Source organism: Lissotriton vulgaris, chromosome 12 (genome assembly GCF_964263255.1).
Source record: "Lissotriton vulgaris chromosome 12, aLisVul1.2, whole genome shotgun sequence".
Lineage (NCBI taxonomy): Eukaryota > Metazoa > Chordata > Amphibia > Caudata > Salamandridae > Lissotriton > Lissotriton vulgaris.
Window position 1 is genome coordinate 143286498 of NC_141700.1, and position 16060 is coordinate 143302557.

At 43.6% G+C, this 16060-nt stretch overlaps 1 protein-coding gene across 2 annotated transcripts in view; it reads left to right on the top strand.

Moving 5' to 3' along the window:
- The window catches only part of LOC147673695 (sodium/potassium-transporting ATPase subunit alpha-2), a 393987-nt gene that overhangs the window by 272843 nt on the left and 105084 nt on the right, over positions 1–16060 (top strand). For both annotated transcript variants that reach the window (XM_086947613.1, XM_086947614.1), the window contains exon 11: positions 10109–10243. In XM_086947613.1, the coding sequence (XP_086803739.1) occupies positions 10109–10243 (135 nt within the window). The remainder of the gene's footprint in view (positions 1–10108; positions 10244–16060) is intronic.

Genomic DNA, 16060 nt, shown 5'->3' on the forward strand with positions numbered 1-16060 from the left:
TAGCATTTTGCAATAGCTTAAACATCTCACGCAGCATTGAAAACATACTAAGGCCTATATTAGCACAGCCTTGCAAACAGACTCCGCATGGCATTACCCACATAAATTGAACATAAAAAAAATCTGCATACTCAATATAACATCACCACAACTTGACAACATAAATAAATAAACATTATCACCCAAACCCCAAACTCACGTGTATGGGAAGTGACTACACACCCGAACAAAATGCCAAAACTTCACAGCACCCGCATGCAAGTTTACCTCTTTCCACAGTGCAGATTGACCCTTCAGAATACCCCTGCATGCCGCTAGATGTGCTTCCATTTTTAGTGTTGCCTATGCCAATTTGGCGTTGAACTGCAGAACATATGTGCTCTAATTTTCCTGTTTTATATCACACATCACTCTGAGTGGCCTTCTGCGTGTTCCCAGGCATGCTGATGCATAGTCAAGCATCATTCTCTCATGAATTAGGGCTTCCTTGGTAAACACTCCACGTCATATTAATGAGACCGTTGACACACTACCTGTAAGTCAGTATTCTACCTCTCCAGATACACGTATTCAAGTTCCAGTACATGAGGAAGCGTGGCACGACACAATAATACTCAGAACCTGCCAGAGACTAATAGAATGGCTGGTAGCGTGCTTGAAATATTTGGCACTTTCAAATACCACATAAGCCCTGGCATACCAACGGCCTGTAAAATGAGGTAATACTCTTGAAACCATTCTACTTATACATTGCACAATCTCACGCGCTGCAGCCACTTGTCAAACAGTTTAGTGCTAATGACGGTATCCTACATGACTTACACACTGGCCACTTCTGTTGCGCTGCTAGTTACTCACCGCCTGCTTAATTTAAATTTATTGAAACAAGGATTGAATCCTATCTTCGTCACAAGTGTTGTTAATAAAGATGGATCCTCAGTGTTAATGGTTATAGGTTTATTTGGCATCCTTGCTGGTCAGCCCACTCTCATCAATGACTCTCTCCCAGCACAAACACTCATCAACATTCCAATGACCTCACAGGCTGGCTGAGCAGCAGGGAACATAGAACTGTGGAGGATGCATAGTAGCCAAGACAAGTCACAACACAAGGAGTTTGGGAGTTTCTTTCCTCTGCACAAAAAGGTTTGCCAAGCAGGCACTTTAAACATGGTATCCACTCAGCAAACACTCAGCTGTGTAAAGGGAACCACAGTGCCGGCAGTGACTCCCTTTACAGCACAGAGATCTCCGCCAACCAGATGGGGATTTCTAAATACGGCTTGCGATCTTCCGCCAGGGTGGTAAAGGTCATGACTTCTACACCCCTGGTGGACTGGTTGACTGGTTAACTGGCGGACTGCCCACCAGTATCTAGATGAGGCACTGTAGAATTAACTTGTTAGCTGTAGCAGAGCAGGAGTTGAAACTAGGTGTATGGACTTATAGTCCTCAGTATCCAGCAGCGATTCGATCGCATCAAACTTACCGAAGTTATTGTTATTCTTTTGCTTTTCTGTATGAAAGCCTTTATAAAAAGGAGATACTGGATAACTGAAATACCAATAGGCGTATTAAAATACACTCCAGAAAGGAACAAGCTGAAAATTTTTGTAACACATCAACAATTATTCAATGACTCACTTGAATGAATCGATCTAACTTGGCTAGGCCGGGTTCCTCACCTGAGAATACCCAACTGCCCAACGTAAGACTTAACGTCTTTGGGAGCTTTAGGCACAAATACTTTTATGTCAGAAGGTCAACCCTTTTCATCATTTGAAAATGAGTTAAGCTTGTATTTTGAAAGGCCATGAACCTATGAAATGATTCTGAATTTGAAAAGAATTATGTTATATGTTTGTTATGAGAAACTTATCTTGGCCTGAAGGGGCAAAGTTCTGTACACGCTTATAGCCTCCTAACCAGGACCAACGGCAGTTCTGCGTGTCAGACATTTTCGCAGCCTTTGGATGTTTATATAAATGCATTAGTGAATGGTTCACAGTTACAAAAGCCCATCAAAAATACTTACCAATACATTTATGGCATTGCGAGATATGGAGCCCATGCTACAGACAATGTACTCAACAATACATTGTCTCTCCTCTCCAGCAGGTATCGAAAAGAGATATGTAGAGAACCTGCCAGCATGGCAGAGTGATGCTACCTTTTCAAGTTTGAAAAGCTTTATTGAGTTGAAGAAAACAATGTAAAACATCAGTACAACAGCACAAATAAAGAGCAATAGGAATTAAAATAATTGTGGAGAATAATGTGCCAATAAACAAGAAAGGCCCCAAAAGGGGAAAACGCTATACAAAGAAAAAATGCTTTTATAACTTTTCATTTTGTGGGGAAGGAAGAGAGAAAGAAAGAGGGAAGAAAGGGGAAAATGGGGGAATGGAAGGGGAACAGCAATAGAAAAATATATGGTAAGAGAAATAAAGAGGTATGAAATACAGAGAAGTTCACAGTAATAATAATAACAGTAATACTAAATATAACAATAACATGAGATCAAGAGGCACTTTTAGATAAAAAGTCTGTTAAAGGGGACCAAAGTAAATCACGTTTTATCAACAATGGAATAGAAGAAGCACATGCACGATCTAGTCTATGATGATGGCAGAGCAAATTCCACCAAGCATTATAAACCACGTTTGTAGTGTCTTTCAATTAGTTGTTATAATTTGAAAAGCGATAGCTATGCAAAGATCAATAAATTTACGAGTATGGAGTGGGACATCCCAAACTGGGGCCAAACCACCCAGGAATACAGAAGAAATAACAAAGGGAACATTAGTAGATAAAATCTTATTAAGTGTAGACCAAATGTGGGACCACATAAGTTGGACGTTAGGACAAAGAAAAAACATGTGAACAAAGTCACCAGGAGTGCATGAACAGGACCAACACTTCTTAGTGTCTAACAATTTAAATTTAAACAAGTCACAGGGAGTATAAAATAATCTATTATAAAAAAAAATAAAGGGTTTGTGTGGTACTAGCGGAACGAGAGGTGGAATGAAGTTTGGACCAAATAGAGTCCCAGGTAAGTGAGGGGAAAGTTTGATTGAGGTCTGATTCCCAGATAAGTTCAAGATTAGTTTTAGGCCTGTCAATAAGTGAGGGAGAAAGTAATTTATAAATAGCAGAGGCCTTAAGGGGAACCTGAAAGTTAGGTGGAGAGGCAAGGAGGGGAGGTGAAGAGGATGAAGGAGTGTTGTGTAGGATAACAGTGGATAGTTTGGGTAGAAGTTCATGAAAGTGTATGCAGTATTTGTTAGAGATACCGAAGGAGTCACGAAGTGCTGGAAAGGTTAATAAGGAATTGTCAGAAATAAGATGGCGGTAAGTGAGAATTCCTTTGTCAATCCATTCCTTCCAAAAGAGCGCACGGTTGCGTAATTTAAGAGATTTATTATACCAAAGTGGGGTATTCATATGAAGAGTAGATGGTACAGAGAATGAATGAAAAAGGGCGAGTGTTAAAGCTTTGGAGTGTTTGAAAATAGGATAAAGTAGTTTAGGAGGTGGTTGAGTGAGATTGGAGGCAGTAAGGAAGGAGAAGGGGTGAAGTTGAGCCAATTCCAGAGAGCTCCAAGCCGTAGTAGGAGGAGACGAGGTATCAAGAAAAGGCCAAATTTGCTTGAGAGTAAAAGCAGAATGAAAGCGTGAGATATTGGGGAAGTTGACACCACCAAGATGTTTAGGTTGTTGAAGACGGAGGAGAGAGACTCTAGCCTTACGCTTATTCCACAGGAATTTGGAAAAAAGACTATTGATAGACTTAAAAAAGAAATGGGGGAGAGAGATAGGAAGCATGGAGAGACAGAAGTTCACAATAGGAAGGAGCATCATTTTAATAGTGGAGAGACGACCCCACCAGGAAAGAAAAAGAGGGGACCAACGTTCTATTAGAGAAGAGAGCTTTTTAAGGATATCGGAGTGATTAATTTTGATAGTTTCTCTAATAGTGTTAGCATATAAAACGCCAAGACATTTGATAGAGCCAGAGTTCCATTGGAAACCAGAACCCTGAAACATGTGAGGAAGACAGAATTTATTGAGGGGAAGGACTTCAGTTTTATCAATATTTAATTTATATCCAGAAACAGAGGAATAATCATGTAATAAAGAAAAGAAAGCGGGAAGGGCAACAACAGGGTTAGAAATGTAAAGCAAAATATCGTCTGCATAAGCAGTAAACTTAATCTCAACATCTTTATAAAGAAAGCCAGAATAGGAAGGGGATTGTCGAATTTTCTCAAGGAAGGGTTCGAGTGCCAGAATAAAGAGAAGGGGGGAAAGTGGACAGCCTTGTCTGGTTCCTCTATGAAGGGGAAAATAATCAGATTGCATACCATTAATCCATATAGAAGTGGAAGGAGCAGAATAAAGCAACCGAACAAATTTAAGAAAAGTGGGACTGAAACCGTGCCATCGATGGGCGCCAAACATAAAATCCCAGTTGACACGGTCAAATGCCTTCTCTGCATCTAGAGTAATGGCAGCCAAGGGATTGTCCATTTTAGCAGAAAGATGAATGATATTAAGAAGGGTTCTAGAATTGTCTGTAATGGATCTTCCCTTAACAAAGCCGGATTGATGAATGTTGACCAAATCAGGGACAATGGAATTAATCCGTAAAGCCAGAATTTTCGCATACAATTTACAATCAGTATTAATGAGGGAGATGGGTCGGTAATTTTTACATAGGGAAGGGTCCTTATCTTTCTTGGGGAGAAGAACAAGCATAGCCTGCGAAAAAGAACCTTTAGATTCACCAGAGGGGAGAAAATGGTTAATTAACTGAAGAAAATGAGGAATCAAGATAGATTTAAATTGGAGAAAGAAACGAACAGTAAAGCCATCAGGGCCAGGTGTCTTATCTTTGGGGAGAAGAGAGAGAGCAGCAAGAATTTCCTTTTCTGAAAGCGGGGCATCAAGAGAAGAGAAATCCAACAAAGGATTGGAAGATTTAGGGACAGAGTTAAAGAAAGAGTCTAATTGCTCTGCAGAGGTGGAAGACTCAGGAGTATAAAAAGAAGAATAAAATTGAACAAAGCAATCCAAAATTTTGGCATCAGAAGACTGGAGCGAGCCTTGTGAATCATTAACCGAGACTATTTTCGATTTCTGTTTTTTAATTTTGAGATAATTTGCCAGAGCCCTACCAGCTTTATTGCGACCACCATATATCTTCGCATTAAATTGAAGAAGCTGATTGGAGGCCGATTCCCAGGAATGTTTATTAAATTGCAGTTTAGCGGAAATGAGAGAGGACAGAGAATCAGGAGAGTTAGAAGTGTAATAAAGATGCTCTAGTTCTTTAATGCGTTTTAGATAGGAGGAAGCCTGGGATAGTGCTTTCTTTTTTTTACGTGAGACAAAGTCAATAATACAACCCCGAGCAGTGGCCTTGAAAGCATCCCAAAGAAAGTGAAAGTCAGAGGTGGAGTGCAAGTTGGTAGTGAAAAAGTCATCCATGAAAAGTGTTCAATGAAAGTGGGATCAAGTAAAAGGGAGTTGTTAAAGCGCCATCTGCGGGCCTGAGGCGTGGGAGAGGGGTAATCCATATCTAAAATAACTGGGGCATGATCTGAGATGAGGATAGAGCCTATTTCTGAGTTGGTCATAAATTGGAAAGCATGGTGGGAGAGAAAAATATAATCAATACGGGAGAGGGAATTATGCACAGGAGAAAAAAAGGAAAAGTCCAGAGAGTCAGGGTGGGACAACCTCCATGAATCTATAAGGCCTCTGGAGGAGATGGCTTTGTGGAAGGACTTTTGCATTTTGTTGGGAATGTAGCGAGCTTGTGATTTGCGGTCCAAAAAAGGGTCCATCAATTGATTACAATCTCCCCCAACAATCAAATCTTCATTAGCATTAGAAGAGAGAAGGGAGGAGAAATCATTCCATAAGGAAGAATCAAAGCCATTCGGACCATAGACATTACAGAGAGAGAGATGAACATCATTAACAATGCAATCAAGGAGCAGCCACCTGCCATTAGTGTCAATAGTTTCATTTAGAATTTGAACAGACAACGCTTTATGAAATAAAATAACAACACCATTTTTGCGATTAATAGCAGGAGAGCAAAAAACATCCCCAACCCATTGTCTACGTAACATCGATAACTCTTGAGTAGAAAGATGTGTTTCTTGTAAAAAGGCAATTTGACATTTTAAACGAGCAAGATGAGATAAAACACGTTGTTTTTTGATAGGGTTACGAAGACCCTTAACATTCCAGGAAATGAGTCGGAAACTTTTCATAAGAGGAGATTAAAGGAAAGTAAAAAGAGAGAGTAATACAGGTAAAACGAGAGAATATATGGAGAAAATGTCAAGGAGAGATGGAAACTAGCTAGATGAAGTAAAAAGAAGAACGACGGAAGTAATAGAGGAGCCCAAGTAGAGAGAATAAAAGGAAAAAGGAGCAAGGCCATCATAGGAAGGTGAGATGAGAAGAAGAGAAGAGATAAAAATGGAGGAGAAAGGGAAGGAATGACTAACATCACAGTGCCAAAAGAAAGGATGAGAGGAGCAAAGTAGGGTGAATAAAGTTGAAAAAGCCGAATAGGGTAAAAAAGGAAAGGGAAGGAGAAGAAAGTGAAGCAAGAAGGAGGAAAGAGGAAGCCAAAAGCAACCCAAAAGAAGACAGCAAAAAGAAGGACGGCAAAAAGAACCAAGGTGGTTCTAGCCATACAGAACATGTAACAGAGAAAAACAATGAGGTGAGAGCGGGAACAGCAATAAAAGACGACCAAAAAGAAGGGAATAAGTCGAAAACACAGTCCAAAGAACGAAAGAGAAAGAACCGAAGGAGAGAGGAAAAAATGCACGGAGAACCTGGGACTGAGTACGACATAAGAACAAGTGAAGGAGACTTACCAAACAGATATGCAGGAAAAAACAGCATACTGGGATGACGGAGACGTACGAAAAAACAAAACAATTCAGAGGAGGACTTTCGAAACATCAGGAAACGCACCTAAGAAATAAAAAAAAAAAAAGGTGAGGTGATGTGAGGAGAAACAACAAGCCATAACAGACAATAAAAGAAACACAGAAAGGAAACAATAAAAGAAAAAAAAAAGTTAGGAGCCGCTTTGTTCCATGGAGTCCTCTCTGTGGGAGTGGATGAATCTGCGGAGGTCAGCCGGGTCTTCAAAACTGTAGGACCGTTCCTTGTATGTAACCTTGAAAAAACAGGGATGAATCAAGCCGTATCTGGCGTTCATGGTTCGAAGTGTAGGCCGCAGATCCAGGAATTCCTTACGACGCGCCGCTGTCTGTTTGGAGACATCCTGAGAGAAAAAAAGTTTTATGGCTGGACCATATCAGTTGCTTGTGTTGTTTAGCTGAGTGAAGGATAGTCATAAGGTCAGAGTAGAGGAGAAAATAGGCGATGATACCACGAGGTTTCGATGAAGTGGAAGATGTTTTGGGACCCAGACGGTGCGCTCGTTGAATATTGGCATCCACATGTTTCGGCAGGCCAAGAATCGGTAAAACTTGTGTCTTCAGGAATAGAATGATGTCCGACCCTTCAGAATTTTCCGGAACACCATAAATACGAAGGTTGTTGCGTCTATTTCGATTTTCCAAATCCTCAGACGTCTTCTTGAGGACTTGAATCTCTTTGGTGAGGGTATCCACCATGGCAACAACATCTTGTGCGTCACTGATTTTCTGTTCAACTTCAGTGACACGTTTATCAAGGTTGGACCACTTATCGTCCAGCCTTTGCAATGTAGCAGTGGTGTCCGCTATGAAAGGGCGGATTAATTTGAGTTCCTCCATTAAATCCTCAAGGGTAACGGGAAGAGGAGATTTGGAGGGAGATGGTGGGTCCTTCTTGAGGCGTTTGCCCGCAGGAACAACGTCTTTGCGTGTAGCGGTAGCCACATTAGAGGTCTTAGAGGTGTATCTGTGCTCCATGATGTAAAAGCCTGAGAGAGGAACAGCTTGAGGTAAAGAAGGAGTGACGGAATATGGTGGAAGGCTGCAAAATCCTCTGAAGAAAAACACAGAAACTGTGAAAAATGGACAAGCAGAGTCAAGCTGGATATCAACAGAGCGCAAAAATGAAGAAATTATGAGTGCGGAGGAAGCAGAAAAGCAACTGCGCACAGACAAGTCAAAAGTTGAGGAAAGAAAAAACTGCAGCAGAGGTCCAGCAAGCTGAGGAGAAGTAAAAAGGATTCAGAACGACATATTAGATGTCAAATAATCGTGGAAGCACTGCAAAATTGAAGGAGCACAGCAGGAGACAAGAAGCATCAGCAGGTAGAAAAATAGAATCATTGGAGAGAAAAAAAAATATTTTCACCAAAAAACGATGATGAAAAAAAAACAAAATGGCGGCTGTTTCCGAGGAAAAAACATTTATGCAAATTATAGCCTCAAAAAAATGAAGGCGGCGTACAGAAACATACCCAGTTGTGGGGGGGCAGTTCCGACGCACAGATCAGCCGTTTTCGGCAAGAAATGCAGCCCAGAAGCGGTCCCTTCGTGTGAAAAGCGCCGCCGAAATCGCGGAGCTCAAGGGGGAGCGGCCATCTTGTTTGCCGCGTCGCGCGCCCTCCCGAGTGATGCTACCTTTTAAGATGGAAAATGTGTTCTTCCTATGTTTTGAGTAAACATATACTCCTTTCCTAGCAGTGATGCTGAGTCAATATGCATGATGTGTGGATTATCTTAACAAAGGACCTGCCTGGGTCTTCTGCAGTTGAGAAGATGATTTCCTTGATACCAAGACCGCTGCTTCTGTTGATTCTTTCAAAGTTTAAGGCTGCTTTGTTCTTCTATTTTTATGTGATTAGGAATTAGAGAAGTCATTATAACTAAGGGCCATATGTATCAAGATACCAATTAGCGATTCTGTAATAGCGATTTTTAAGAAATCGCTATTTCAGTATCGTTAATTGGTATGTATCAAGAAAATCGCATTTTTTTGTGATTTCTTGATATTCCTTAATTAAGGAATACTATCCCATTCATTTCTATGGGCTTCCTGGCCCATAGGAAGGAATGGGAATTTTTTCACAATTTGCGATTCGCAATTTGCAAATCGCAAATTGAGAATAATTTCAAGGGTGCAGGGGTGTCCAAAGGACACCCTGATGCACCCCTGAAATAAGTATGGGTGCACATGTAGTGCACATACATGCCCTAAGGGTATGTATGTGCGTCACATGGCACTTTGTAAAATGCTGAAATGTGCATTTTTCAAGGAAATCGCAACTTACCACCAACTAGAAGTTGGTGGTAATTTGCGATTCCTTAAGGGCATTTTTGATTTTTTTTTTTGCTTCATACATTGCATTTAAGGAATCGCAAAATATGCGATTCCTTAAATGCAATTGCAAAATAAGGAATCCCAAATTTTGCGATTCCTTTTTTGCACCCAAATTCCTTCATACATACCATTTTGCGAAAATGAGTTCGCAAACGCCGAAATTTTGCAAATTTCGGCGTTTGCGAACCCATTTGGCCTTGATACATATGGCCCTTAGTTCACTGGTCTGCACAATTGTTCTAAGTACTATCAGATTACAATGTGAATTTGCAAAATAAAGTGCTTCACCTCTCTCCACTTCATTTATATGCCCCGGGCAAAAAAGGCACTTCAAAATCCGTGATCGTTGCTGGGGATGTTGCCTAACCCTATATATATGTGCTTATTTCACAAGTGGACTCTAAATTATGTTTTTTTGAATATGTCATTCTAGGGTGCTGTCTGGCTTGGCTGTTTGACAGCTTTGTTTCTATATTTTGAAGGCAATTTTCTGTGATTTCTATCTCCTTGCATTCTTTCCCTTCCCCCTGCCCCGCTTTTGAGCGGCTGCTCCTCCTCTTCCTCCATTGGATCTTTGTTTTCCTGTCCTTCTTCGATACTTTGTTTCACATGTTGCTTGCTTATGTTTCATTTGAGTTACTTGTAAAGTGCTCTAATACCGTTTAGGTGCAGTGCGCTATTTAAAATACATTTGTTTTAAATCCTGTAAGAGATGTTTGGTCTTTCCCGACACTGTAATAAGAGAGGTAATAATCTCTCCTTGTGTCTTCTTGGTTGTTCTTTCCCTTGATAGAGAGACACAGCTGGAGATGCCTCGGAGTCTGCCCTGCTGAAGTGCATTGAACTCTCCTGCGGATCAGTCAAGAAGTTGAGAGACCGCAATCCAAAAGTGGCTGAGATCCCATTCAACTCCACCAATAAGTATCAGGTAAGCTGTCTGGAATAAAAGACAAGGGGGTCCATTAGGATGGCCCGCCATCCCATCCGGACCACCCGCTATAAGGGCAGGGGTCCCGCGGGGGACATTAGGATGCGTCCGCCACTGTGGCGGGCGCATCCTGTATTTTTAGCATTATGGCGAGCGGTGCTCTCAGCACCGCCCGCCACAATGCTAAAAATGCACTTTTACATTTGCATAAACAAAGCGGCAGGCACCGCGTGGTGCCTGCTGCGCTGTTTATGCAAATGCAGGGGGGTACCACCCCCGTGTGCACCCCCCACCTCTCCTTCACTCTGGAGGCCCGCAGAGGGCCCCCAGAGTGAAGACCGCATGCCTTTCCGTGGTGGCAGTGCCGCCACGGAAAGGCATCTCCCTAAGCCCATTGTAATATGGTTGGCGGTGTCTAATAGACACCGCCACCATATTAATCCTTTTCCGCCGCAGCCGCAAGGCGACCGGGGCAGAAAAGCGGCGGACGGTCTTTCCGTCCGCCGAGGTCCCCCCCCATACTAATATAGCGGGGAAATTCGAGTGCGGATGTCGGGCGGATTGCCCCCACCAGGCTGACGGTAGCTGCCGCCAGCCTGGCGGGGGCAATCCGCCCGACATCCTAATGGGCCCCTAGGTGTGGAAACCATGCTATATCCTAATGACCATTCAGGCTCTATGGCTTGCACTGGTTAGCAATTTTTACAATTCTGTTTCTAGCATAGCAAGAAGGGGTGGCAAATCACTGCTAGCAGGATGAGCAGTGCTATTGGTAGCTTGATTAAGGGTCAACTTATATGGCAAATAACAACTTTCTCAAAGTCAGTAAGTACTTCCTGACCTGCCTGTTATCGTCAATGTAAGTTCTGTTTGTTGCAAGTTTCTGACCTGGCTCTCATTAGGTCAAAATCTGTGAATAGGCAAGTTATAGCCCAGGATCCACGGGTGATTGAGCAGGCAGTTTATCTCTGGGTTAGCATAAGCATTAGCATGAAACTGGATCAGATGGTTAAGATACATATTGCCCCAATCAACAGGAAAGCTAAACGTAACTTGGGGAGATGGAACAAACTACACCTGTCGATCGGGAGTCGTTGCAATATTGCTAAAATGCTACTCTTGCCAAAAGTTCTGTATTTCTTTCATGCTGTTCCTTTCGAGTTTGAAAACTCCTGGTTTAAAATAATGGAGGCCATGATTTCTAGATTTATCTGGTCTTATGGTAAAATAAGGATGGTGAGCAGGTATTTGTCTCTACCCAGGGAGAGAAGGGGATGGGCCCTCCCTAACCTCAATCAATCAATCAATCAATAAATCAGTGGTTTATAGAGCACGCTACTCACCCGTGAGGGTCTCAAGGCGCTGGGGGTGGTGGGGAAACAGCTCCGGGTCAGTCGAACCTCAAGCTGTAACCGCTAGTTGCTGCCTTTCAATACATGCAGCCTGTTTTTCACTTTACAAAAAGAAGTGGCTCAACGTAATATTGACTTCTACAAAGCCTTACGACTCAAGATTGTGTTCAGTAAACTGAAACCCTCCAATGAGCCAGACCTTCCCACTCTGTGAGTCTATAAACTCCTTGACATACATTACAGACAGGCCCTGAGACTATTAAACAGGAAATGGAAACCCCTCCCCCATTCAATGGACTCCCCCCACATTGACGAAACTGCCTGTGGGAAATCTGGAGCTCCCCCTTCGAAGCCATATTCACACCTGTCCTGGCAGGATGTATGATGTTACAACGCATACTTTTACAACGCATACCTTTACGACGCTTTATTTACAACACAACATCCTTTACAACGCATTCCATTACAACGCATGCCATTACAACGAATTTTCTGAAAACTACCTTTACAACTCATTCCATTACAACGCATACTACCTTTACAGCGCATACCATTACAACGCATACCATTACATTGCATGTATGGTAAGTATTGGATAGTGTAGGGGTAAACATTACTATTCTAACTCCAGGGGGTGCAACAGTAGGGTAAGTGTTGGATAGTGTAATGGTACTATGCGTTGTAATGGTCTGCGTTGTAATGGTATGCGTTGTAATGACTGCGTTGTAGTGACATGAGTTGTAATTGTATGCGCTGTAGTGTCATGCGTGGTAATGGTTGCGTTGTGATGGCATGCGTTTTAAGGGATGTTGCGTTGTAATGACTGCATTGTAATGGTAGTGCGTTGTAGAAATTGCGTTGTAAAGATTGTTTCCTGTCCTGGCATAATCCAGATTCTGATCTAGCCACAAAAACGTATTGGAACCCAACCAGACTACACAAATTAGGGATAAGGGACTCGGTCACATGTTGGCGTGGTGAGCAATTCTGGATTACCAAATAGGAAAAGTGGACACCGGCCTATGAGCCCAGATCCTTTTAGGGGTGACAACAGATCAAAATAATATTGATTTGATCTTGAAAGAAAATTACAATCAAGCTTTCTTAAATTGTTTCCTATTAATTTTTGTTTAATAACATTAATAATTGTTAATGTTTAGTTTTGTGTTATAAAGTTGGTTTATGAAAATTGTTGGTTGGTAAAATTAAAAACTTATTAGGAGATAATTTGCAAGTGGGGCCCCGAAATTGCGACTGCCTACGGGCCTCCACGGGATTTAATCCGGCAAGGGTTGTGAGGAAGGACCCGGGGACCTCCAACATATGATTTTCCAACGTAAGATGTCTCTTCCGCTATGGACAAAAACACAAGACCTCCTGCGCTAAATCACAAAGGCACCAATAGAAATTGATTTCCTAACAGAAAGTGTAGGATTACTTGCGATTTTGACTCGTCTCCCCCCACCTCTTCGCTGGTAGACCTTCTCCTCTCCTCAGGCATCAAAACTGCTCTCTCTGACTGGAGATCCACCACCTGCATTTGACAAATGGTGGGGCTTTCTTTGTTCAATCAGAGGAGGTGATAATATCCTACAATCCAAAGTCATGGTCAACCAAGCCCTCAGTACCTACAGAAGAACAAACCACCATAAATCATAAATCCCCCCATGTTCCCACATCCCCATCATGGAGTGACATCCACTCTGGCTTTGCCCTATATGTATTTGGTATTTACCCTAGGCTTAATCCTCTACTGCTCAGTGTAGCTGTACCCGCCCCACTCCACTCCACCCCTCTCCACTCCAATCTGCCCTAGACAATTTACCACATTACAATCTACCCGTCCAATCTACCCTACTCCAATCTGCCCCATTCAAATCTACCCCATCCCACCCCAATCTACAACACAACTATCTACTCCACTCCATTCCAATCTACTCTACCCCACTACATCCCACCCCACTGCAATCTACCCCACTCCAGTCTACCCCACCCCACTCTACCCCACTTAGTCTACCCCTCTCCATTCCAATCTACCCTATTCTAATCCACCCAATCTACCCCACTCCACCCTAATCTACCCCACTTCATTCCAATCTATCCCACTTCACTCCAATCTTCCCCGCTCCAGTCTACTCCACTCTAATCTACCCCTCTCCCATCTATCCCAATTAACTGCACTCCACTCTTCCTCAATCTACCCCACTCTGCTCCAATCTACCCCACTACAATCACACAATTTACCCCATTCAAATCTACCCCACCTCACCCACCACAATCTACTCTGCTCCATCCTACTGCACTCCAATCTACTCTACCCCACTACACCCCACCTGCTGCAATCTACCCCACACCACTCTATCCCACCCCACTCTACCCCACTTTAGTCTACCTCCCTTCATTCCAATCTACCCTATTCTAATCCACCCAGTCTACCCCACTCCACCCTAATATACCCCACTCCACTCCACTCTTATCCAATTTGTCTCAGTCTACTTCAATTTCGAATCCACTCCACTAAACTTCACTCAATTCCGATCTACCCCACTCCACTCAATTCCAATCTACCTACTCCAATCCACCCAATATACCCCACTTCATTCCACCCTATTCAATCGGAGGCAATCAAGGAGGTACTGGATTCAGGAGGCAAAGCTATGCTTGTGATGCTTGATTTGTCGGCGGCATTTGACACCGTCCCCCATGAGGGTCTCCTCGCCAGACTTTATGAGATCGGTCTGAGGGGGACGGTGCTCAGCTGGTTTAGATCTTTCTTGGCTGGCCGCTGACAAACGGTCTGGGCCTCTCCTTGCTCTGCCGTGATGCCGCCATTGGGAGTCGGAGTCCCGCAGGGTTCAGTGTTGAGCCAGACTCTCTTCAACATCATTATTACCCCTCTGGCGGCACTGGCGGAGTCTTTTGGGGCCCAGATCGTATCCTACGCCGATGATACCCAGCTCCTCTTTACGTGTGGGAAGGGAGCAGATTTTGATGGAGAGAGTATCCGTGGGTGCCTTGGGCTGTTTTTAACTGGTTCCAGCTTAACAGCCTCAAGTGCAACTCAGATAAATCTGAGGTACTCTTCTTCGGTTGTCGGTCTGATCCAGATTGGCAGGAATGGTGGCCTGTCAACATGGTCCCTCCAGCAGGCTCTTCCCAGCTAGCCAAGACTCTGGGGGTCAAGATCGACAACGGCCTGACGTTGAGATCACAGATTCTGGGCGTAACGGGTACATGCTTTGGCCTCCTCAGGATGCTCCGCAAGTTTCTTCCTCTGCTCCCGGAAGATCATAGGAAGATTACGGTTCAGGCCTTAATTGGCTTGAGATTGGACTATTCCAATGTCCTTTATCTCGGCCTGCCGGAGTATCTCTTGCAACGGCTGCAGGTGGTCCAGAACTCGGCAGCACGGGCCATCTTTGGCCTCTACGGGCGAGCCAGAACCTCTGGCCTCCTGCAGTCACTTCATTGGCTGCCTATCTGGAAGTGGATAGTTTTTAAGGCCTTGACCTTGGCTCACAAGGCTCTTTACGCTTCTGGAGCGAAATATCTCCAAAAGAGGCTAGCCTTCTACCATCCTGCCCGATCCCTGAGATCCGAGTCTTTGTTCCTCGCTGTGGTTCCTCGGGTAAAAAGGGCACGCATTGGGGGCCGGTCTTTCAGGCTGTTGGTGCCTCAGCTATGGAACACTCTGCCCGTGTCACTGCGTAGCACCTCCAACCTGTTAGCTTTTAGGAAGGGCCTTAAAACTTGGCTTTTTGCTCTCTAGATATGCTCTTTCTTTTGATTTCTGGTCCTTTTTTATTTGCGCTGTTGTGTTCTCTGTTTCAGGTTAAAAATAAAAGCGCAGGGACACTCCTTGGAGTAGCCGAGCGCTATAAAAAAATACAGATAACATAACATAACATCTACCCCACTCCACTTCACTCTAATCTAGCACATGCCACTAAAATTTACCTCAGTCTAGTCTAATCTAACCCACTCCACCCCAATCCACCCAACTCCAATCTACCCTACTCCACCCCAAAGTACTCAACTCCAATCTAACCCACTACAGTCTGCCCCACTCCTATCTACCCCGCTCCCATCTACCAGACTCGCTCCTTCCTCACGGGCTGAGGGGTCGCTCCCAGTGTCCCTCCAGACATCTGGTATCCCAGCGTTTCTTGCCCTCTAACTGTTTGCATTGCTCTGTGCTTGTGCTCACTTTATTGATTGCATTGGCGCTCTGTGGCTGTGCTCGCTCGCTGCCTGTTATCTGATTGCATTGGCGCTCTGTATTTGTGCTTATTTTACTGATTGCATTGGCGCACTGTGCTCATTTTACTGATTGCTTTGGCGCTCTGTGTCTGTACTTCATTCGCTGCCTTTTAATTTCAGTCCGCCTGCTTGTGGTGTCATTGTGTCCGCTTCCCTAGCCTTACCAGCGCGTTTACCTGTAGCGCTCCGCTGTGCCTCCCCCCTC